This window comes from Brassica oleracea, chromosome C1 (assembly GCF_000695525.1).
Source record: "Brassica oleracea var. oleracea cultivar TO1000 chromosome C1, BOL, whole genome shotgun sequence".
NCBI lineage: Eukaryota > Viridiplantae > Streptophyta > Magnoliopsida > Brassicales > Brassicaceae > Brassica > Brassica oleracea.
The window spans coordinates 17,441,554-17,464,461 of record NC_027748.1 but is presented as its reverse complement, the minus strand read 5'-3'; the positions used below and the strand labels follow the sequence as shown (position 1 = coordinate 17,464,461).

Here is a 22,908-nt window from a genome sequence, read left to right as displayed (position 1 = left end):
CTTTTTATGAGTTTATCTCTTTGTTCTTTGTCTAGAACACTTTTATTGTTTCTTGGTGCGTAATATCCAAGTAAACAGCATCCTTTTTGTTGGACTTGTGCGTCATATTAAGCAGCAACTGGAGTTGGGAATATCAACAGCCTTCCGCAACTGTTGTGCGACCCTTAAATCCACAATTTCTCATTTGATCCGTCTGAGATCATATCTCATAGTCCGGCTGAGTGATCCTTCCAAATCTAGGACATGTATCAGAGCAACTCAACCGGTACTATCTTTTCATTTTTTCTCATCTTCCATTTCTAAACACTTAATTCTTCTTCTTTATATATTTAATTCAGGCCACTACCTTACTTTTTCCATTTCTATTTAAAAAGAAAAAGACACAAGAAAGAAAAAGAAAGATCTAACAAAAACAAAAAAAAAATCGAAAGTTTAATTTATTGGCTAGGTGGAGGAAGAGAAATCATACTGGCTGAGGAGAAATCCAGTTTTGGAAAGTTTAATACGGATTTCACAAATCAGATCTCTTATCTTTCTATCTTGTGTTCATCCCTTGTTGCTTGGAGATTTCATTGGGTTACTCTGATTTGTTCTCTTAGAACATTGAGAAAAGACTCTTGAGTGACCACTAAATTTCCGAGAGAAACACTTGTATGACTGAGATTAAACACTTGAGAGTGTGATGATTTTCTTATCTGTTAACCTTTTGTGTTGAGTATTTTCACGGATAAGATGTTTAGTCTTTACAGGAAAAGTAGCAAAGCAACATCCCAACGACAAGCTATTTCTCGATCTTCATCTCAAAACTTGTTGAATACTTTTGATGAATTTGTTACTGTTCAGGAAAGGCTAACCCTAAGAAAACCATATGAGAAGCCTAACAAATGGTTCAGAGAGTAGTTTAAACCATCTAGAGATAAAGCTGATCAAAAGAGGCTTTTCCGCCAGGTTAATGTCCAAAGGTTTTGTGACAACTTTGAGAAGGAGATGATGAAAGCACTTAAGGACTTCAGCAAGAAGAGTACAACCACATGTGCACCTGTAGCTGAACAATCAATATTCATCAGTGAAAACCCAAAGGTAAATCTGAAAACAACCTTGAAGAGCTAAAAGATTTTTCAGATTCTTGAATGGATGAATATTATGAAGAGCTGATGAGCAGTTTGATGATTTGTGAGGATAATTGTGATCTTCCCTCTCGTGAATCTGATGTGATGTTTAATAATGAACAAACTATTGCAAAACTAACATTTTTACAACTGAAGCATCCGAGTAGTCTTATTCTATTTTCACATGATTTTGAGGAAGAGACATTCGACTACCCACATCAAGGACCGCTTCTTGGCACAAGGAGACCCATGGACGATGATCTATGTCCCATCTTTGATGAGGAAGACGATCACTTGGGAGACAATCTTGGTCCAATCTTTGATGAGGAAGCACCAAGAATCACGTCCATTATCATGGAGAACCAACTTTGCTTTGATCCATGAACAACTCCTGTCCCTTTGTCCACAGTGTTACAAGAGCACTGTAAGGAAGTTGTTATGATTAATTATCTTCCTGAACTGTTTGTTAAGATCAGTTCTCAAGATGTCAAACATTTTGGTCTAGACAAGGTAAAAGAATTTTGTGTTTCAAACTCTGTTTTTGAAAACATGATTAACTCCTTTAAAGTGTTTGAACTTGATAAACTCTCTGGTCAAAAAAGTTTTCAATATGGCAATGACATTAATTCTGATCTTGTTTTGAGTTTTGATAAGTTCAAGAAACATAACAAATGTTTTGATCATCTTGAAATGTTGTTTGAGCTTGTTTTGCAACAACCTGATTTCTGTTTTAGAAAACCTTGTGATCCCTTTGTTTGTTTTGAGGATAATGGCTTTGATCTGAGTTTTTCTAGTCATGAACTGATCACTGGTGGTTTGTTTGCATCCACTTGTGCCTTGGACGAACTCATGGTTAAGACTTTGCTGGAACAGAAATCACCTAGAGTTGAAACCGATTTTTGTGATTCCATTCTGAAACATGCTCATGCTTGTTTTGAAATGGATAGACCTTGGTATATGTTGAGATCATTGCTTAAGAATTGTGTTATTTAAACTTTGATGATATTTTTATTTACAACACATTCTTTGAAAAACATATTGAGCCTTTGATAAGTGATTCACAATCCGAACTTACTCTTTTGTGTTCTGATTTTGAGAAGGATATGCACGTTTTGAAGATGTTCAATATTATTTTGTGCCTTGATACTATTCTGGTCTGTAATGCTTACTTTGATGTGCTTGAAAAAAAACAGACTTGTGATGAATTTAACCATCTTGAACCGGTACAGCCGAGTAGTCTTGTTTCCTTTTCACGTGAATTGAAAGAAAACCCAGAAGAAGAGGACCAAATGAGTTCACCACCAGAGAAACTGTTGGAGCAATTGGACAGCACTGAACCAAAGGTGATTCTTCAGCCAATTCCCTGTCAAAGCCAAAAACACTGTAAGGATCATGGGTTGATTGTCTCTGCTCATCATGAAAACTCTTTGGTCAAAAGAATTTCTATGCAAGAACGAATCTTTTCTTGGTACAAAAATGTTTTGCTTGAGCATAGATCATTCCATGACTTGTTTTCATAGAGCTATGCATTGAAAGAAATTTGGAGTGGGAAAAAGCATGAACCGAAACTGCTAAGACCAGAGAATCAATTTTATTTCGTTCATGTTGAGAAGTTTTCGAAATTGGCACTTTCTCATTTTTTCCTGACAGTTTCACAGCTTTGCTTGATTTAAAACAAATAAACCAATGTTTGGCACTCAGTTTACTTGCTTGATGTTTACACACGTGCTTGATGATTGTCCTAAGAGCTTGAATCATGTTTTTGATGTCTTAAGGATAGAGAAACCCTTTGATTATTTCTTTCACAGATTTGATGTGGTTTCTCTAGTTGTTTTGATACCACAGGTCTGGGCGTTCGGGTACCGGTTGGGATTCGGGTCAGGTTTTTCGGATTTTGGTTCTCTTTTATAACACCTACTAAATCCAATTCTAGTAAATTTGCAAATACGAGTCGGGTTCGGATATAACACATCGGGTTTGGGTCGGTTTTGTATCACATCATAGAACCCATAAAGTAATCATATATCATTCGGATTCGAGTTATATCAGATCGGTTCAGATATACCTGAAATAAAATCTAAAATTTAAAAGCAAACAATAAGAAATATATATTTATTTATATATAATTAAGTATTTAAAGTAGTTATTTAAATTTTAAATACTTATTGTTGATACCATATCAAAATAAATATGAAATTGAATATTTGAAGTATATATTCATGTTTCATATAATTATATTGTATATTATTTTGGACATTCGGATCGGTTTCTTCGGATATCTTTACGGATTTTTTAGTTTTTTCGGTTTACCCGTTCGGTTCGGTTAATAACACTTCGGGTTCAAATATGTTTTGTACCACCTTACAAGATCCATTCGGATATTTTTAACATTTCGGACCGGGTACAGATCGGATTTTTTGTTCGGGTTCGGTTCGGATTTCGCATTATGGATTTTATGCCCAGGCCTAGCACATGATAAGCATGATCAATTCCCAGGGGGAGCAAGCACAGTAGGTCGACAAAAGACTTATGTATCAAGAACTTGGAACTGGAAGTACTTGAGGAAAATAACTTCAGTAATCCAATGAAGTTTTATTCAGAAATTCTACTCTGCTTACATTCTCTCCTACTTGATCATTTGCTTAGTATCTGATTTGTTTCCTTTTGATGTAGGAGATACAGATTTGAGGTCAAATATTTTTGAAGAGGAAGGGAGTGATGCGCCTCGGATCGGAGACCCGGGCCAGGATGGTGCAAACCTCGACCGAAACGACGTTACCTCGTCGGACCCTGCCGACCGTGATGTCCTTCGTATCGACCCGCAGACGTCTGGAATGGAGCTAAGGCTGGATCCACGACCTGACGATGGAACTAACCGACCCACGTGACTTATTCCTCTACCTGGCGCACCAGATAATGCGACCCTGATCAGTTATGCAACCTTGGGCGAGCTGGTCGAGCTGTATCAGACTGATTACCTAGGTGAGCTGAATCAAAGTGACACTTACCTAGCTGAGCTGGATGAACTGAATACTCAAGTGAGCTGGACTGACACTCACTTGGAGGAGCTGAACGAGCTAGTTCGATCTTCCGAGCTGGTTCGACCACTCGAGAAGATACCATCGGTCAACTCCATTTCTGATGAACCAAGCCAATCTCTTCAAGGTTCTAAGTCATATCCATGGCCCAGACCTATCAGAATAGCTAAGGAAAACATGATGGACGAATGGGCTTGTTTTGGACTGCATTTGGACCGAAATGTGGATCCAAACATTTTTATGGTTTACAATTTTGGCCAAGAAGTAAACAAAATATTCCTTGGAGTAATTTCGACCAAGCAGTCAAAGGAGAGTCCCAAGACAAGTCAAAGCCGTGTAGAAGACCAGATCTAGTCTTTGTTTTCAGTCAACACATTTATGTAGTCAAGTCTTTGTTTCCGGTCTTCTATATGTCTTGTTTTTGGCACATTTTTTTTTGAATTTCTACAACTTGTAATCTTATAAATAAGGCATAAGAGCCACAAAATAAATCAACGAATTTTCTCCTTTTTATGAGTTTATCTCTTTGTTCTTTGTCTGGAACACATTTCTTGTTTCTTGGTGCGTAATATCCAAGTAAACAGACTCCTTTTTGCTGGACTTGTGCGTCATATCAAGCAGCAACTGGAGTTGGGAATATCAACAGCCTTCCGCAACTGTTGTGCGATCCTTCAATCCCCCATTTATCATTCGATCCTTCTGAGATCATATCCCATAGTCCGACTGAATGATCCTTCTAAATCTAGGACGTATCACCAATACTAAGTGATCCAATAGTTTTAATCGTTAGGGCAACTCTTCGTTGGTCACAGATGTATATCTCTGTTAACTGCATCACGAGTTTGCATGTTTTCATGCGTCGTCTCTTTCGTTAGACAAGAACATATATATAAATCAAAATTGGTTCGTACATCAATAAAGAAACAGTTTTATTAGATTAGGAAAAAAGAGAGGCCATGGTCTGATGATGAGAATTGAGAAGGGATTTCACACGCCCGACCAAGGAGGTTGGTTAATGTGGGGGAGTCCATGTTGGTCTCAGTGGCTTTTGGAATGTGAATTTCTATTTCTCCTCTTCGGTTTTGTCAATTTATCATTCAATCTCTTGTATTTTTCAATTTTTTTGGGCAAATGACAAGTCCTCATTTTTTAAAAAAAATTGGTGAGACATAGTTTATCCTTTGTATGTTGCAACGACCCGCGCCTGACCAACGACCAAAATGTTGTTTATTTTGTTGACTGCAACCTACGACCAAATGTTGTTCGTTTCATAATTTTTGGTGCAATTTTTTTTATTTTTTAATTATTTTTTAAAACGATTTAAAATTGCGAGATGCAGCTGGTGGCACAATCAGTCATATGACATCTAAATGAACCACAACATGCAACTTGCGATTGTGACCTGATCAAGCGATCAATTTTTCGACTGTAAAACAATCAACGAACTACAACCTGTGAGTTATCGCAGATTGGAGTAGCAAAACTAACGATGCCATATATAAATGATCTACTAACTTTGTGTTAAGTTATACGATATAGACGACCAAATAACATATCATATATTCGACGACAGTTGTTGCAATAGACGTTCTCTCACGAGAAAAGAAAGTAATCAAACATGTGTTACAAACGAAGTCCGATCCGAATGCTAAATTTAAAAACAACAACAATATTTCATGTCTGTTCTTTTGATACAGAAATAGTCTATCCAAATAATCTATTTTCATGTTCCTTTTGTGTTGTTTTTCCTTTTTTCACTCGTGCTACTGTTCTAAAAATTAAACATAAATTGCGACCTTTAGTTTATTCTCTTTTTTTTTTTGAAACTACCTTTAGTTTATTCTCTTTGACTCAGTTGTGCAGACAACGAAATTTTTTTTTCTAACGCTGATTTATTATGATATTACAGTTATGATATGAGAAAGATTACATAGACGATTCGACAACCGACAATACTATCTGCCTTATGAATACCTATGTCTAACTGCATCACCAGAGCCGTCCTATAAAGATCCACGTCTGACCAGATTTACTTGTATCATGTTGAAGTTCTCATGTAAGTCTTTCTTCCGTAGTCTACATAATTGTTTAATAAATCGCTCTTTCCAAGGGATTTGAAACCTGGATTTTCCGTAATCTGCAAGAAATTGCATAGTCTGGGATGCGAACCCCATACCTGGATCTAGAAGCCTTTAAACTTTAACCAGTAGGCTACGGTGCTTCCACGAGACTTAAAGTTTAGGTATTCATGTATTCATTCACTTTTGGATTTTTTTTTACGAGTCAGTTTACAGATCTAGTGAGGTTTTATATATGTTTGGGTAGAGTTTGACTACATGTAATTTTGTTTAAAACCCAATTAGATCCGTTAATATTCAGTTAATAATATCACATATTCATATATTTTCATTGTTAGATTAAAATAAACATGAGATTTAATTTGAATTGTGAATACTTATTTAGGATATTAACAGATCTACAAATTATATTTTCAAAATTTTGGATATCTATTAAAAACTGGAATGGATTTAGATTATACCAAATTTTAAAATATAATATACATGATCAGTTTGTGGATTTTTAACTTAAATCGAGTAAATACTTAGAGCAACTCCAAAAGTAGTATTTTACCGTGGAATTTTTAAGTTATATAGCTGTGTATATATATATATTAAAGATTATTTAATTAAGAGTATAATAAAATTCTTGAAAACCCAACCAATAGTATTCAAATTTGATACTATTTGTTGGGTTTCTAATAATTTTAGTATACTTAGGCCACGTGCGTTGGAGGGTTCTCGGAGGGGTTTTTCCACCAAAATATAGTGGTGGGCCCCACAAAAACACAAAAAAGGGTAACAAAAAGCCCAGGTTAAGGATCGACTATTGTTGGGGTTTTGGACTGTTCGTGGGCCCCACTGACACGTGGCAGCCCACGATTGGTGCATTTTTTAATTTATTTTTTTAATCAGAATTTTTTTTTTTTTTTTTTTTGAGAAACCCATTAAGGGTTTTATGGGATAAACATGCTCTTATACACAAATATATAATTTAAGAATTCCATGATAAATTATTACCATTTGGGTTGGTCTTATAGGGGTGTATTTCATTTCAAATTTGAAGCGATCTATTTAAGTGAATTTTAAATGACTAAGAAATTTGGTGTGATTTTTTATACTATTCTGAAATTTTATCTAAAACCAATAGATTTGAATTTTTATTTTTATAATTAAAAAATTCTTATATTTTAAAGTGTTTTCTAAACTCAATAGATTTGTCATTTTAATAAAATCACCCAAGACTCCTAGTTGAATACTTTTCATACTATTGTTATTAACTTAATATTTCATAAAATACTTAGAAATTCACTGACATAGTAAGTTGTAAATTTAGAAGTTTTCAAGTTATTTGAGAATGTATAAATATGATTTTTTAGTTAAAATAATACACATTCAAATTCTATAGTTTTAGCTAAATTTCTAAAGTAGTTGAACAAAAATCATATTAAATTTTCTAATTCATAAAAGGTCATCTAACATTCATTAAAAATCAAATTACTTCAAACTATACTAAAACGAATAAACTAAATCTCACGCTCTCTCACCTCAGCACCTTCTCTCTCGCGACTTCACTGAATTGAGTGTTCGAATGGAAGGGTGGGACAAAGGCAGATCTCCCGCACAAGCAGTTCTCTCACACTTAAATCACAATTCACTTTTTTATGTTTTTAAAAGGAGTTCAAGCGGGAGATCTAAATGCAGTTCAATATTTTGTCTTTTTGTGGAAAACACAGGAGATCTGCATGCAGTTCAATATTTTTGTATTTTTGTGGAAAAAGCGGGAGATCTGCGTGCAGATCTCATCCGCTAACATTTAATGGTGTTGATCTGCCATTTTTTTTGCCAATAAATAATTTTGTTACAAACAATTAATTTAAAATATATTTATCTAATTTTATAAATAATGTACAATGATTAGCTCAAACTATATAGCTCACATTAATACAATTTTTGTCATTTTAAAATTATAAACATGATGTTCAATCGCCGACAAAACACAACATTTTCTAAAGAAGAAGATATAAATCTTCCTACATAAATGTCGGCACGGATAAGTAATTAATATTTTTTATGTTTTAAAATAGGTAATATAGGTAAATGATTGAAATTTTGTAAATCTATTGAGAGAACAATTTTAAATGGACTCTTAACCGAGAATGCGTATTTATTGAGTTGTACGATCAACTAACTTTTATGACCAATTACCGTTTTAAAGATTCTACACCCACTAGTAGAAAGTTTCGCAGTGATAAGTTCAACAAAGAGTTTAATATTAGCGTAACCTTCCGGTTTTCCAAAGAAAAATTCGATCAACTAGAATGAAAATAGAAGAAGTACAAGTATCTTATGAAAAATTCTATAGGCATTTTAGTCGATTCTACAACATTTGAGATATTTGTTTTGATATTTTGGTGTAGTTTATATTGTTTTAATATATAATTTATAGTTTTGAATTGTTTTTGCCATTCATAATTTATAATAAATTACTTTATCTGCTTGATATGCATTTCTCCTGCATAATTTACTTGTTATGCACTTTTCCTGCTTAATCTGCACTTGTCCCGCTTGATCTGCATGATCTGCTTGATCTGCAACGCTTGAACTGCTTTTACCATTCATACCCTGAGTTTTGCTCCGGCGTCCCGCCGCGTGTGCGCGCGCGTTCCGGCTCCGGAGGCTTCACCCTCTCGTGCTTGTGCTTCATGTTAGCTGCTGCTTCGTCTCTCTCTGGCTCTTCGGATATGCGTGAGGATCTGGGGCAAGGGTTTTGATCCGGAATGTGCTCCGCTCGAGAGGAGTTACGACTCCAGTTGTCGTTCTGCTTAATTGGTTTCTTGGCGAGGTGGTGGTTCAGAGACTCGAGGCGGTAGTCGGCTTTTTGGGTTCAGGTTGAGATCGATTTCCCCTAGATCTCTTCTGGTTATCTCTGTACATGCGGGGGATGTCGACTTGTTTCTTCAATTAGGTTCAGCAGTGGTCTTCTGCCTATGTCCTTTGGGTTTCAAGCGGCTCAGGAGGGAGGGTTTTGGTTCTCGGTGGTATCGTTAAGAGTCGACTCCTCCATGTCCTAAGCCAAAGTGTGCTCCGGTGGGTTCCTTTACCACGGCGGCGAGTCTTGATCCTTAGTATGCAGGCGGTGATGGTACTTAGGATCTGTCAAGGCTCGTGTTGGTGTTGTAAGCGGTTTCAAGAGGCGGTGGTCTATGGCTCCTTGTTGGCCATTTGCAGTGACATTTTACTTCTGATCTCCTCTACAGGTCTCCATGTTTTGATACTCCTCTGAAGGCGACGGTCTTCCCTTAGGAGTGCTCTCTCTGGTCTTCTTTGTTCTCCCGTCTTCGCCGACACCGGATACAGGATTTTCACAGCACCGTCTTTAGTCCTTCGGTTCTCGATGGCTTCTGGTGTTTGGCTGTTCTGTAGTCATTGACCGTCATCGTGTCGCACCTGGTCTCGCTCACATCCCAGACCACTTGGGTCTCGCTTGAGTTCTTGTGGTGGTGTGCGTGTCATGTCTGTGCAGGTTATAGAGCTTCAAGTCAGGGAGTAACATTGATATCTTGCAAGGTTTGGAGCAGCATTGGCGGGTGTACAGGTTTGTCCGCGCCTCTCTTTTGGTAAGGGATTTTTGGTCCTCTCGCTTAGTGCATTGCTCGCGCTTCATTGATGGATTAGATTATAGATTGAGATAAGATCATCCGAATCCAGCTACTCCAGAAACGACATGGGGAGACTCCGACATCCGAGGAAATGAGGTGAATTTCTCCTCTTTGTGGTTCTCGTTAATGGTTGAGAACGGCTTTTGATTTATGAGGATTACGAATTCGAATTAGCGGAACGCGCCGGAGATATGGGTCGAGTGAAGCTAGCTAGAAGTTGTTTGAATTGGAAACTTTTGTTCGAGTCGATGTCTGTAATCGAAACCTGTATGCCCGGTTCGGGATGATTTTATAAAAATTTCATTAAAAAACAAAAAAAAAAAAATTTACTTCAAACTATAGACTGAATACAACTTCAATAAGTTCTTTTTGTGCTTAGATTCAGTTCGGTTCTCGTGTTCATAAGAGTTTATAAAATAAACAAACCAACAATAATAATTGGGATAATAGATGAAAAATACACTAGTTAGGAAGCTATGATTAGGTTATAAGCATAGAGAAAAGATACAAATCCGACGTGGCAGTCTAGGGAGCTTCGCTAACCATTCCCCCAAACTCGAAGCCCATAGACTCACTATTAGACCCTCATCACTCTTTTTTCTTTTCTCTTTCTTCTTCTCTCTCTCTCTCTCCTGATTTTGCCCTCAATTATTTATACGAAAAACGCCACTGCTCTGCCCGGCGGCGAAGCTGGATTTAGCCGGAATCTGAGGAAGGAGATGGAAGGAGGAGTGTCTTCGGCGAAGTCAATACTGGAGAAGCCTCTGAAGCTACTAACGGAAGAGGACATTTCTCAGCTCACGCGCGAGGATTGCCGCAAATTCCTCAAGGAGAAAGGTTCTCATTTCCTTAGGTCCTTCCTTGTTCGAGAGAGGAAGATGGATGGAGATCCTCTCTGATTTTGTTAATTTAGTTTTTGAATTTCTCTCCTCTCGGTTCTTTTCATTTTTTCTCTTTCCCCGAGAATGGCGGCTGACACGTGTCGTAACAGGAATGCGAAGACCTTCTTGGAACAAATCCCAGGCGGTCCAGCAAGTTTTATCCCTCAAAGCTCTCTTTGAGCCCGGCGACGACTCCGGCGCCGGCATCCTCCGCAAGATCCTCGTTTCTTACCCTCCAATTCCCTCTCGCGTGAGCTTTATTTCTCTCATCTTCTTCGATTTTGCTTTTCTTTCCCGTCGATTAGGTTTTGCGTGCTGATTTTTTTTTGTTGACAGGTCACAACACCGTCGACTGAGCCAAGCAACGAGCTTGGTCAGATTCCTTTCCAGGAAGATGATGGCCCATGCCTCAGGAGAGATTCCCCCAGATCAGCTGAGTTTTCTGGTGGCTCTGCTCACTATCTAGCCGACAAAGACAGCCACAAAACACTCTCTCCCAGGTTTCTCTTGAATATTGTTTAGTTGGTTTCATATCATTTCCCTGAATAAAATAGAAACTACGTGTTTAATGGCGAAGTTGGTCAGAGAGTACTCTGCTTATATACTAAAATCACATCCTTTCCATGAGAGAGTATCGTGATTATATAGGGGCTTTATTTTGTATCTTTTGTGTTGGTGTTTCCAGATCTTCTTGTTTTTTTTTCTGAAATGAAATGACTACCTTTCATCATTGCTACTTAATGTTGCTTACTCCACTGGTCAGTTTAGGAACATGAGTTTTAGGTTACTCCATTTACTGTATAAACCAAAGCTGAATATATATATGGTCTCGCTATGATGTGTTTCTTGTCATATAAACCAATTTGCTACTCCAATGTTGCTGTCTGTAATATTTACAGCAGAAGCCCAGCAGAAACAAGTGCGCTGGCTGGGCAAATGACCATATTCTATAGTGGAAAAGTTAATGTATATGATGGTGTACCACCTGAAAAGGTAACATTATTGTGTCCTGCCTAAAAAAAAGGAAAATCTTGATGGCATGTTTTTTGATTATGCATCTCTCTCTGTACATTGTTTTGCAGGCTCGGTCAATCATGCACTTTGCAGCCAATCCTATTGATTTTCCTGACAATGGTGTTTTTCCTTCTAGTCGAATGATTTCCAGGCCCGTGACTAAAGGTACCAAAGCTTTTGTCAGTTGATAGATGGATGTTTCAAACTTGAAATGATTTTGTTTCCATGTGTGTTATCAAACTGGAAAAGTGAATGGACCTGCATCTCCAGCTTTTCTGACAGATGTTGTACATCTTAGCACCTTTTTGTGCCAGATGTTTGTTTATCTAGTTTGAATCCCATTTTCTATTTCTAGAATCAAGTTTCAAACAAATAGATTATTAGATGAAACTGTGATTCCATTTTGCAGAAAAGATGGTGGAGCATCCTCATTATGGCCTTGAGAAGGCAAACGCTTCTCGTGATTCTGGTACAAAACAGTGTTCTCTCATAACCTTAAAGATATAGAAACCTGTTATTTCTAATGATGCTTAAACACCTGCTTTCACCTTACATGCTATGCTTCTTCGTTTTCACTTTAGGCAGATAAATTTGACTTGCTTCTTCTGCTTGATATTATGAACTGGGAGTTCTGTTAAATGTTAACCATAGTAGTTCTCGTGTGTGTGTGTGTTGGTCTTTCTGAAGAAGCGGAGGGTCAGGCGAACAGAAAAGTGTCGTTGCAAAGATATCGTGAAAAGCGGAACGAGAGGTACTTCGAAGAAACGATCCACAAATACTTAGGGGTTATCTCCAAAAGATCGGGGGGATACTAATGTGTGTGTTTTCTTTGCGAGGAGAAGATTGTTTAAGACCAGAAAGGCTCCAGGAGTGGGATCATCTAGCTCGGAGATGTATCTGAACCATAGTCAGCCACTGATGAACGCTGCTGCATATTCACAAAACCCTAGTGGCGGCACAGGAGGAGAACACCAGTCACCTCAAAACCAGACAAGAAGCCCCAATCTTTCAGTTGATCTGAACTGTGATCTAAACAGTGAAGGTAAGAATTAAGAAAATAACCAATCATATTGAAAATTATAAATGGTTCAAATGATTTTCCGTCAAAGCTCTCATCGATTGTGTTTTCTAGATATCTAACACGATGCAAAAAAGCCGGGTTAAGCTCACTCAATACACGAAGGAGAGGAACAGTTGATGTTCTTTTTTTTAAAAAAGTGCCATGTACAAAAAGGGATAAAAAAGCAGACAAGGAATGTTCATTGTGTGGAAGAAACATGGCTTAAGAATGAGCTGGAGGAGAAGTCTTTTTGTTGTTGTTTTGTTTTGGGTCTGTAGTTTTGAGTTAGGTTAGTGACGGGAATGTTCTTTGTTTCAACATAGAGGCAAAGAGAGAGTGAGAGAATGGCTGGGGGATTTTTCTTCAGGTCTGTATTATGTAAATGTTGACGCTTCTGAAAATGAGACCTCTTTTTTATTTGATACCAAAACTTTTGAGTTTCCATTGCTACCAGAGCCGGTCTTTCATTACAAACAAGCTCATGAACACATGAGATTGGGGGTTAGTAGGTTTGTTAAATATTCTGGGGCCAAAATTTCATATTAGTCCTCAAGATCAGTTGACTTAGTTTTGTAAAATTTATGTATAAAAATGTCTCAGGTTTGAAGCGTGTATGGACACGATTTCTTCTCCTTTCTTCATGACCATGAATCTTTCTAATTATTGATAATGTTTAATTCATCGATATGCAAGTATGTATCATGTTCTTTTTTCTCAAAGATTCTGTTCATGCCAAACAATTTAATATGTAGAAAAATAAAAAAAAATTCCATAAATTACTTCTTTTCAAATGTGCAATAAAGTCAAATATTTTTTCTTCCTACACTAGAAAAGTGAGGACCCGGCTCTTACTGTTATGGATCATGCAAGGAAGTAACGCGGTGCGAAAAGCCTGTCTAATGTTTTCTGCTATGGTTCAATTGTGTTGGAATCTTCTTAGAATTAGAATAGGTTTTTGTTAAGGAAAAAGAAGTAATGGAAAATTGTGATAAGGACACCATATGGTATGAGGTCATTTTATTTGTTTATTTTAAGGCATGAATGAGAGAGAACTCAATCAAATCGGATGTTGTCATGTGTGATTATTATTTTTATCTCTCCAAACAACGATGGATATGGTCGGAAACGCATCTCTAGGGTTGACACATGACTAGGGGTAGTTTAGTCTTTGACCAAAGAAACCAAACCCAACCCAACTCTCTCACTTTATATTTTTTTTTCCCTAATTTCGAAAAAGAAGATATTCATTCTATTCGCGTGGTTTTGACGACGAAGAAGGGAACAACGCATAACGAAGACGACGATGGGTGAAGCCGTGAAGGTATCATCCTCTTTCTCCTCCGCTTTTGATTTTTCTCGCCGATTATTTTCCGGTTTTAGCGATTTGTGATTTCGTTGATTCGATTCTACCATTCTGGATAAATCAATCGAATCTGTTTGTGGGGTTTAGCAACAAAATGATGTCTGTCTTCTTCTTATTCTTCTTGTGTTGGTAAAGGATGGAAGAGAAGAAGTGATTCAGGCTTGGTACATGGATGATAGCCAAGATGATCAGCGACTTCCTCACCACAAGGATCCTAAAGAGTTTATCTCTCTCGACAAACTTGCAGGTCTGTGTGTCTTTATTAATATGTGCTGTTCTCTCTCTGCTTCTTACATCTCTTATGTAATGTTTCTGTGCAGAGCTTGGAGTCCTTAGCTGGAGACTTGATGCTGATAACTACGAAACCGATGAGGAGTTGAAAAAGATCCGCGAGTCTCGTGGTTACTCCTACATGGTTTGTGATTCTGACCCCTTTATTTCATAATTGAGTGCTAAATGTTTGATTTTGATTAGGACACACACTTCAGAGAGAGATGTTTAGCTGCTCAAGCCTTATTTATAGGTCTACCATATCTAGTAGCCTAAGGCTGAATTTAACAAATTATATTATAAAGTTGAGTAGTGAGCACTTAGTGAAAGGGTGGGTTTATAATTAAGGATGTCTTGGCAGATTGTTTGAAGGATAGATTTTTTCTAGAACAAGACGAGTAGTTTTACAGCTTTGAGTTTGATTCAGGACTTTTGTGAGGTATGCCCAGAGAAGCTTCCAAATTATGAAGAGAAAGTAAAGAGCTTCTTCGAGGAACATCTCCACACTGATGAAGAGATCCGTTACTGCGTTGCAGGAAGTGGTACGTGCCTTTTTTTTTATTGGCTACTTTACTTTAAAAAAAAAAAAATATATCACTCCTCAATCTTTAATTTCCTTGGAAAAAAGGCTACTTTGATGTGAGGGATCGCAACGAAGCTTGGATCAGAGTTTGGGTGAAGAAGGGAGGAATGATAGTCTTGCCTGCTGGAATTTATCATCGCTTCACCGTGGATTCTGACAACTATATCAAGGTTTACATAAACTACTACATACGTGCTTGTCATTTATCATATATGTTTTTTGGTTACTTAGAAAATTAAAAGCTCTGGTTCAAACAGGCAATGCGTCTTTTCGTGGGTGAACCGGTGTGGACACCATACAATCGTCCACACGACCATCTTCCTGCAAGGTACATATGCCATGTATTCCAACTCATCAAAAGCACAACTCTGTGCTTTTTCTCTTATGCGAACATTACAATAACAAGAAAACTTTATTGGTTTTGTCTGCAGGAAAGAATATGTTGATAACTTCGTGAAGAAAGCCATTAACGCCTCTGCTTAGAGAGCGCGCTCTCTCTCCTGCTTCCAAAAATAAGAGAGGTTCTATAATAAACTTGGCCTACAATAAAGAGAGATCTTGAATCGATAATATGCATGTGGAGAATGATGGCTTTGGTATGCATGTGTTGTATACTTATTAATAACACTCTGTTCGTCTTTATTTACAATCTTTGCCGTGTCCGTTTTACGATAAATTGTATCGACTCAGTTTGATCATATATTTTCCTGCGTACGTTTCTTTGTGAGCTGTGTTCAACTAAGGGGAAATAATAAGAGTTGTTTATTGCTGTGTGGGTAATATATAATGAGCCTTATTATACATGTCAAATGTATTCTCTTGTTTGTGAAAGCTAACAATATAAAAAAGAGAACTTTGCTAAAAGAAACAAAAGAACTTATCTATTGTTCTTTTAAATCATTTTAGGGGTTTTTGTCCACTCAGAATTAATTGTAATGATAATCTCATTTTGACCCTCTAATTATACAATTAAAAAACTTCTAAAAATAAATTAGTTTCAAACATATTTTCAGTATTAATTTTTTTCCTTTTTCTTTTTCTATATTTTTTTAAGTTACTAAGAGCATCATATCATTATCTATGTTCCCTCTTGAATCTTTCATTTCTATATTTAATTATAATTTAGAAACTAAATGATAAAAACAAAATATAAATTGTTGAAGCGCCGTAGCTTATTGGTTAAGGTTTAAAGGCTTCTACACTCAGGTCTGGAGTTCAAACCGCAGACTATGCATTTTCTATTTTTTCATTATTATTATTGTTAGAAACGTGTCGAGAATCCCCCGCTGGGAGCGCTTTAAAACTCTAAGTGGTAATGAATGAAAAAAATTGTGACAAATTTTTTTGTTCTTCAGAATTTATACCAATTAGGTTAAATTTTTGGTCAAATTATTGATAGCTATATCTTACTGTTTTTCTCTAAATTTTTCGTGGATGAATGAATTTATAAAAACTAAATTTCCTCTTGCAATTCTGATGAGGAATCAAATGAACAAAAATTTCTATCTTTTACTTTTCAGTTTCTCAAATGCAAATTTATTTTTCATTTTGTTCATTTTTCTATTAATCTGGTGGTCACCAATCAATGAAAAATCGACTTTTAAGGGGTAATTTATGTTATCATCGTCGAGATTTTCTTTCTGATGTGTCTTGGTTCACTGGCGAGTGTAAAGTCGGTGTCACTTCTCTCAATCCTCCTTTCTCTTTCTCATTTCTTTTTTTCTATTTCCTTCTTATCGGTTATAAACCCACCTTGTTATTTTCATTGGCGAAAATTAATTATTCAACAGTGGAACAAGCTTTCCTTCACTGGTGGTGATCATTAGGTTTTTCCCTTATGTTCTTATTCCATCGCGGTTCCTCCTTTACCAAAAATTAAAAGTTAGAGTTTTGAGATTCCCTTTTTAATTTTATTTGTGTTCGTTTTAGTTGATGTACATATACAGTTTAAATTGCACACAATTAACTATTATAATCTAAGAGACTGATTCACGTTTAGACATTTGAATTCCTCTCTCATTTTTTTTTTGTTTGGTTCAATTTCTATGAATATGAGATGTTGATATTTGTGAATGTCCTGTGTATATTTTCACATGTAAAAAAGATCAATTTAGTTAATGGTAGGACTTAGATTGTAGTATGCGGTATTATTTGATAGTGTTCAAATTGAAAATCAAGTTATATGCTGTTTATAATCAGAACTTGAATGCCTAATATGTTTGCTGTTGTTGGCAAATGTGAGATTAAGTTTGATTGCCCATTAGGTTCTATGGTCTTGGCATATTTGTGTCATGTTGTTTTGTGCACTACAAGAAAACAACTTGTTTCCTACAGATGATTTTCGTCGGAAATCCGTCGGAATAAGCCACTTCTGACGAATTTCCGACGAAAAAAGCCGTCGGTTCTAACTCGTCGGAAAAAAAAAATTCGTCTGAACTCGGATTTTTTGACGAATTTCCGACGAAATTCCGACGGACAAATTTCCGACGCAATTCCGACGGATAAATTTCCGACGAAATTCTGACGGATATATTTCCGACGAAATCCCAACAGATAAATTTCTGACGAAATTCCAACGGATAAAATTCCGACGAAATTCCGATAAATGATATCCGTCGGAAATTTTGTAAACTATTTTAAAAAATAAAATAAAATTATTTTAAATATAACATTTTACTGAATTACTTAATAACAAAATTTAAAAATCATTTATAATAAATATTTTTAATTCTTTATATATAAATAAAATAAAATTTAAAATTAGGAAAACGTTTTTGTAATATAATTATTTTTAAAATCGTTTATAATAAATTTTATTATAAATTTTTTAAAAATAAAGTGTTTTATAAATTGAAAATATTTATAGATAAAGAGAAATCATTTTAAGAAATTTTTTAAAAAAATTTGTAATTGTTGAACCCATTTCCTAAAAATTGAAAAATATTTTAATTAAATCTAAAAAAACACAAAAACCTTTTCTAGATTCAAAAGTTCTAAAAAAAGTGAAAATTTTTTTGATAAACTTTTGAAACCAGAAAACGTTTTATAAATTATAACAAACTTCAAAACTTTTTATAAGAACTTAATTATTTCTTATAAGAAGTTTAAAATTTTTTATAAAATCATAAAAACGTTTTAAAACAACAACAATAATAAAAACTTGAAAATTATATATATCTATTTACATAAAACTTTCAAAAATTATAAAAACTCCAAAAAGGTTTTAAAATTTTGAAAAACATTTTATAAAATAATAAAAACTTTTTAAATTTCACAAAACAACAAATTAAATAAACAAACCACAAAATCACAATCAAAACCTATCTAAACCACAACCTAACAACAAAACCTAACATATAATTCATAAAATTCTTCATCCTAACATAAATCCAACATTTAAAACCTAAAATTCACAATTTCACAATCAAAAAGTAACATAAGTCAAATGAGAAAAGGAAAGAGATGATTTACATAATTTGTGAGGTAGATTTGAGGAGTTTAAGACTTAGAATCGCCAGATTAGAGAGAGAAAATCTGAGAGCATTTGTGTGTGTTTAGAGAGAGAGAGAGGAGAAATGGGGAAGAATAAGGGGTTTACGCTTTTATATTAAAAACTTCTGACGAAAAGTGTTCGTCGAAAATCCGTCGGAATTTTTTATTTTGGTTCTTTGCGAAAAATTAGGCGGGCTTTTTCCCGAGCAAATTTAATTTTCCGACGAATATACCATTTTCGTCGGAAATTCGTCGGAATATATAATTTTCGTCGGCAATTCGTCAGAAATATATTCGTCGGAAATTTGTCATAAATTCCTCCAAAATTTCCTACGCATTTCCGACGAATTACGTATTGGGGGTTCAAAACATAGAAAAAATAGAACGATAATAGCCACTGATAATAAATTGATGACTTTTAGGGGTTTAAAATCTTCATAATGTTTAAAAACATTTAAAAAAACACAAATTAAAGATTATAAGATGGATCACCGGAAAGTATATGCTTAAGTGTATAAGTGTTAACGACAAAGATTATGTATCCGTCGATGCATCAATCGCAAGAGTATATATATATATATATATATAGCTTAAATAATTGAGGTATTATTAACTCACATCATATTTATCACTTAATATATCCGGTTTGACATTTATTTTGAATATTTCATATCTAAAACTCAATTTCGTCGGAAATTCGTCGGAAATATGTGACGAAAATCCTACGAATGTTATGCAATCCGTCGGAAATTCGTCGGAAATTTCCTAAGAATAGATTCGTTAAAAATTCGTCGGAAAATTTTGACGAATTTCCTACGGAATTTTTTTATTTCGTCAGAAATTTCTGATGAATTTCCGACGAAAGCATAAACCTCAAATCTATACCCTAAATAGTTTAATCTTCCTCGGGACTCGTCGGTATTTCGTCGATTATTTATGACGAATGAAATTTCATCGGAAATATGACGAAATACCGACGAATGGTAAATTTTCATATTTCTTGTAAATCCGTCAGAATTTCGTCAGAAATGTCCAACGAATATTTCTTCCGTCAGAAATTCTGTCAGAAATGACTTTGTTTTCTTGTAGTGGTGGTTCAATACAATTTGTTTTTCATTTTGGATGTATATGAATTCCTTGAACGAAATCTTTATTTTCATGGTTTATAGGAATAACTTACTAATTGTCAAAACACATAATTGAAGAAAATTTTGAATTTCTTGTTGATAAGATTAACAACAGATGCAGATTGACGATTCTAAAGATATTGAAGATGGATCTTAAAGAGTACAACGAAGTGTTGAAAGACTATGTCTTTGGTATTATTGTGGCAATCAATGAACACAATCTTGGATACTCAGGGAAGGTTATTCACAGCTTTATATACAAACAAATAATTTTTTTCAAGCTACACGAGTTATGGTTTCTGTTTGCAAGGAGGTCTATTTGGTTTTCAATGCAATAATGTCATATTGTGACTGGACTCAAATGTAAAGATGAACCCAATATAGACTTTGAAAATTAAAAGGATGATAAGGGTTATGGAGTAGGATGCTTATGTGAAATGGAATGATCAACATAAGACAACTAAGGAGGAGCACCTTAAAGTTTGTAACAAAGTGTTCATTTTTGGACATGGTGAGCCTAGTGTATATGTGTGTTATACATGAATTAATCACTGCTAAGGATGACAAGATGTATATCTCTTATGTTTGGTAAATAAGGATGTATCTTTGGGGTCTTCATGTTTATGATGAGCTAAATGCATCAATACTCAAAGCAAAGAAAAATGTGCATTTGAAGAACAATTAAGTGTTGGATGGATTTTTCTATGTATTTTAGATTTGGCTTATGGAAGCGAACCCAAACATTGACACTTTGTTGGGTAAAAAGATCAGGCATCATCAAATTGAGATGTCGGAATTGGATAGGAGCTGAAAAAATATCTTATCATGATATCAAATACACAAAATACGGTTGAACCTGGATGAACTCGGTTAAACCATTACTCTCAAAGACTTATTCGTTCGGTTGCTGGCCCAGTTTTTAAAGCATTGAGGTTTTTCAGTTCATATTAAAAACAAAACTTTGATTTACTTATTATTCTCCAAATTCTCCCTTAAAACATAGCTAAAGGGTAACACAAGAAATGCAAAAAAGAAGAAAAAAAAGACTTAGACAAGAGTCCCGCCTTTGACGTACTCAGTGAAAGCCAAGGCCACGAGGCCGAGCATGGCGAATCGACCATTCCATAGCTCGGCATCTGACGTCATAAACCCTTTGGACTTTGACTCTGCCCTTATTCCCTTGAACAATGGAATCATCGATGCCAACGTTAGCAACGCCGTTGTTCCTAGAAACCATCCGACTCCACCGTCGGAGATTTGAGCAAACACGTTCTCTCCCTTCGAAAGCTCCACCGCAATCGCCGCTACGAACCCTACCATAGCGAGTCTCCCGTTTATTCTTTCGGGCGCTGGACCGCTAAACGCTAAAAGATCTCCAAACTTCGTACTCACCTATAAAACAATTGACAAATCATTCAACCCACACTTGCATAATGAAATTATGATATTATCGTATTAACGACTTTTATTCCTTTATTTTTTTAATAACCAAGATTAATCTCTGAAGTCTACCGTATGATATTCTTGCTATTTAATATTCAGTTAACCATGACTAAAACACAATAAAGAAAATTCGATCTCCAAAATCTAATATAAATTCTTCGACCACCATGAGTTGATTAAGATATTAATGACTGATCATTAGATCATACCTTAGGCTTGCTAAGTGGTGGAGGAGAATACAACGGCGTCTGAGGTGGAGTGGCCGAGGTTGAAGGCAGAGGAGATTCTTCCTTGATAGGATCGTCCTTAAGAAAGGGTTAACGCAACGAATGGTCAGAATTTAAAAAAAAGTCAAACAAGTAACGTAGGGAAGATTTGCTGTATAATAGGATGCACTGTAATTACGTATATACCTGAAGGATTCCTATTGGAGAAGACTTGGTTTGTGTTTCTCATGTTGCGAGAGCCCCATCCACCGGAAGGAGCGGCGAACACTGACAGCATGCTAAACGACGCCGTTGCCATTTCTGATTAGATTTGTACAAGCGAAAGACGGAGTAGAAAGAGAAGTAGTGAATGAGATAGACTCAGGATCAATCTAATTTATAGAGTGGGTAAAGGTGAATGATAGGTCCAGTATTTTTCTAAATTTTTATTTATTTATTTTATATGGTAAATTTATTTTCTTTTTGTTGTACTATCATGATGCCACCACAGTTGGGAGAAAAATAGGAATGATATCATTTATTTTTGAAAACAGGAATGAAATCATTTGACATAGAAGAAAATTTGAAACCATCGAATTCTGAGCTAAATCTCGATGTTCCTACTAAAGAGATATTATCCATCCTTGTTTAGTTATGGAAAATTGGAAAAATGAGACACTTTCGACTTAAGTTTGTCACTCTAATATTTTTTCTAAATTTTTTGTCTCTTTAGAATTTTAATTTCTGTAAAATATATAATATTCTAATTTATTTTCTTAATACAATTTATAAAGTAAAAAAAAAAACACTACAAAAAAACATATTTATTACAAGGGTCATATTCCTTGTTAATTCGTTGTAATAGAAGGGTTACAACGAATTAACAAGGAATAGCGTTTCGTTGTAAAACGTCCGTCGTAATGCAAGATTCGTCGTAACTTCCATGTAACATTTACGACGAAATAAATTCGTTGTAAAAGCGAAAGAGAGTATTTCGTCGTAGTTTCGTAGTTACGCTTCATCGTAAAAGACTTATATAGTTTCCTTGTAAAGTCGTCTTTAAATACTTGTACAATTTACGACGAATTTACAAGTCTTTTAATGTAAAGTCCTTGTAATAGTTACGGGGAATTTACAAGTAGTTCCTAGTAAATTTCCCGTAAAGATTACGAAGATTTTACAAGGAAGTACTTGTAAAATCCTCGTAATCTTTACGAGAAATTTACATCTTATTGTCGTATTATTATATTATTATGAAATATTCAAAATAAAAATATATAATTTATAAAATAAAATATTTTTTTAAAAAAATATAAAAATGTCATAAAATAGTATTCAAATTAATAATAGAAAACAAAAAAATTGAAAAATAAAAAGCTAAGGGAGAACGCCGTCGAAGTAGTTGTTGGAGGTGTTTCTTCATGGAGAGTCTCGTACTTCATCTATGGGTTCCGTCTCGAAGAGTAGGATGAAGTCGTCCTTGTGGCTTCATTGATGAAGCTTATTCATACCGTCAGTTCCATCTTTTTAGGAGCCACCTTGAAAAAAGAAACATATTTATATAATTAATTACATAAAATTATAAGAAAATAAAATATATTTA

General features: G+C 35.2%; 3 protein-coding genes across 7 annotated transcripts; 2 read left to right on the top strand and 1 right to left on the bottom strand.

Moving 5' to 3' along the window:
- Window positions 1–10,457: 10,457 nt before the first annotated feature.
- Window positions 10,458–13,243, top strand: LOC106325000 (protein TIFY 4B-like). 4 transcript variants are annotated; one of them, XM_013763027.1, is made up of 9 exons: window positions 10,458–10,703; window positions 10,858–10,997; window positions 11,084–11,247; window positions 11,650–11,740; window positions 11,830–11,926; window positions 12,171–12,230; window positions 12,416–12,512; window positions 12,604–12,803; window positions 12,894–13,243. In XM_013763027.1, exons 1-9 carry the CDS (start codon window positions 10,586–10,588, stop codon window positions 12,899–12,901), a joined length of 975 nt encoding a protein of 324 aa, XP_013618481.1. In that variant the 5' UTR covers window positions 10,458–10,585; the 3' UTR covers window positions 12,902–13,243. The 4 variants fall into 4 exon arrangements, with proteins under 4 accessions (XP_013618481.1, XP_013618474.1, XP_013618495.1 ...); XM_013763020.1 differs by having other exon boundaries at window positions 11,647–11,740; XM_013763041.1 differs by having other exon boundaries at window positions 10,459–10,703; window positions 12,449–12,512.
- Window positions 13,244–13,983: 740 nt separating this feature from the next.
- On the top strand, window positions 13,984–15,806 carry LOC106320433 (1,2-dihydroxy-3-keto-5-methylthiopentene dioxygenase 2). The gene is made up of 7 exons (XM_013758831.1): window positions 13,984–14,142; window positions 14,320–14,431; window positions 14,505–14,599; window positions 14,882–14,996; window positions 15,083–15,207; window positions 15,295–15,365; window positions 15,469–15,806. Exons 1-7 carry the CDS (start codon window positions 14,125–14,127, stop codon window positions 15,518–15,520), a joined length of 588 nt encoding a protein of 195 aa, XP_013614285.1. The 5' UTR covers window positions 13,984–14,124; the 3' UTR covers window positions 15,521–15,806.
- A 4,791-nt stretch (window positions 15,807–20,597) lies between these two features.
- Window positions 20,598–21,666, bottom strand: LOC106293562 (early light-induced protein 2, chloroplastic). Of its 2 annotated transcripts, none has more exons than XR_001260544.1 (3): window positions 21,513–21,666; window positions 21,309–21,404; window positions 20,598–21,048 (listed from the first exon to the last, which is right to left on the bottom strand). XR_001260544.1 is itself a non-coding variant. In XM_013729242.1 (3 exons), the coding sequence occupies exons 1-3, from the start codon at window positions 21,622–21,624 to the stop codon at window positions 20,704–20,706; spliced, it is 570 nt and encodes a 189-aa protein (XP_013584696.1). In that variant the 5' UTR covers window positions 21,625–21,666; the 3' UTR covers window positions 20,602–20,703. The 2 variants fall into 2 exon arrangements, 1 of the variants encoding a protein (XP_013584696.1); XM_013729242.1 differs by having other exon boundaries at window positions 20,602–21,048; window positions 21,496–21,666.
- Window positions 21,667–22,908: the final 1,242 nt, after the last annotated feature.

Bases quoted from the DNA above. Each gene is read 5' to 3' on its own strand.
- LOC106325000 (XM_013763020.1), top strand. From the start codon at position 10,586: ATGGAAGGAGGAGTGTCTTCGGCGAAGTCAATACTGGAGAAGCCTCTG. The intron at 10,704-10,857 runs GTTCTCATTTCC...GTGTCGTAACAG, and splicing joins CAAATTCCTCAAGGAGAAAG to GAATGCGAAGACCTTCTTGG. The intron at 10,998-11,083 runs GTGAGCTTTATT...TTTTGTTGACAG, and splicing joins ACCCTCCAATTCCCTCTCGC to GTCACAACACCGTCGACTGA.
- LOC106320433 (XM_013758831.1), top strand. The intron at 14,997-15,082 runs GTACGTGCCTTT...CTTGGAAAAAAG, and splicing joins TTACTGCGTTGCAGGAAGTG to GCTACTTTGATGTGAGGGAT. The intron at 15,208-15,294 runs GTTTACATAAAC...TGGTTCAAACAG, and splicing joins ATTCTGACAACTATATCAAG to GCAATGCGTCTTTTCGTGGG.
- LOC106293562 (XM_013729242.1), bottom strand. From the start codon at position 21,624: ATGGCAACGGCGTCGTTTAGCATGCTGTCAGTGTTCGCCGCTCCTTCC. The intron at 21,405-21,495 runs GTGCATCCTATT...CCCTTTCTTAAG, and splicing joins CAGGTATATACGTAATTACA to GACGATCCTATCAAGGAAGA. The intron at 21,049-21,308 runs GTATGATCTAAT...ATTGTTTTATAG, and splicing joins CACCACTTAGCAAGCCTAAG to GTGAGTACGAAGTTTGGAGA.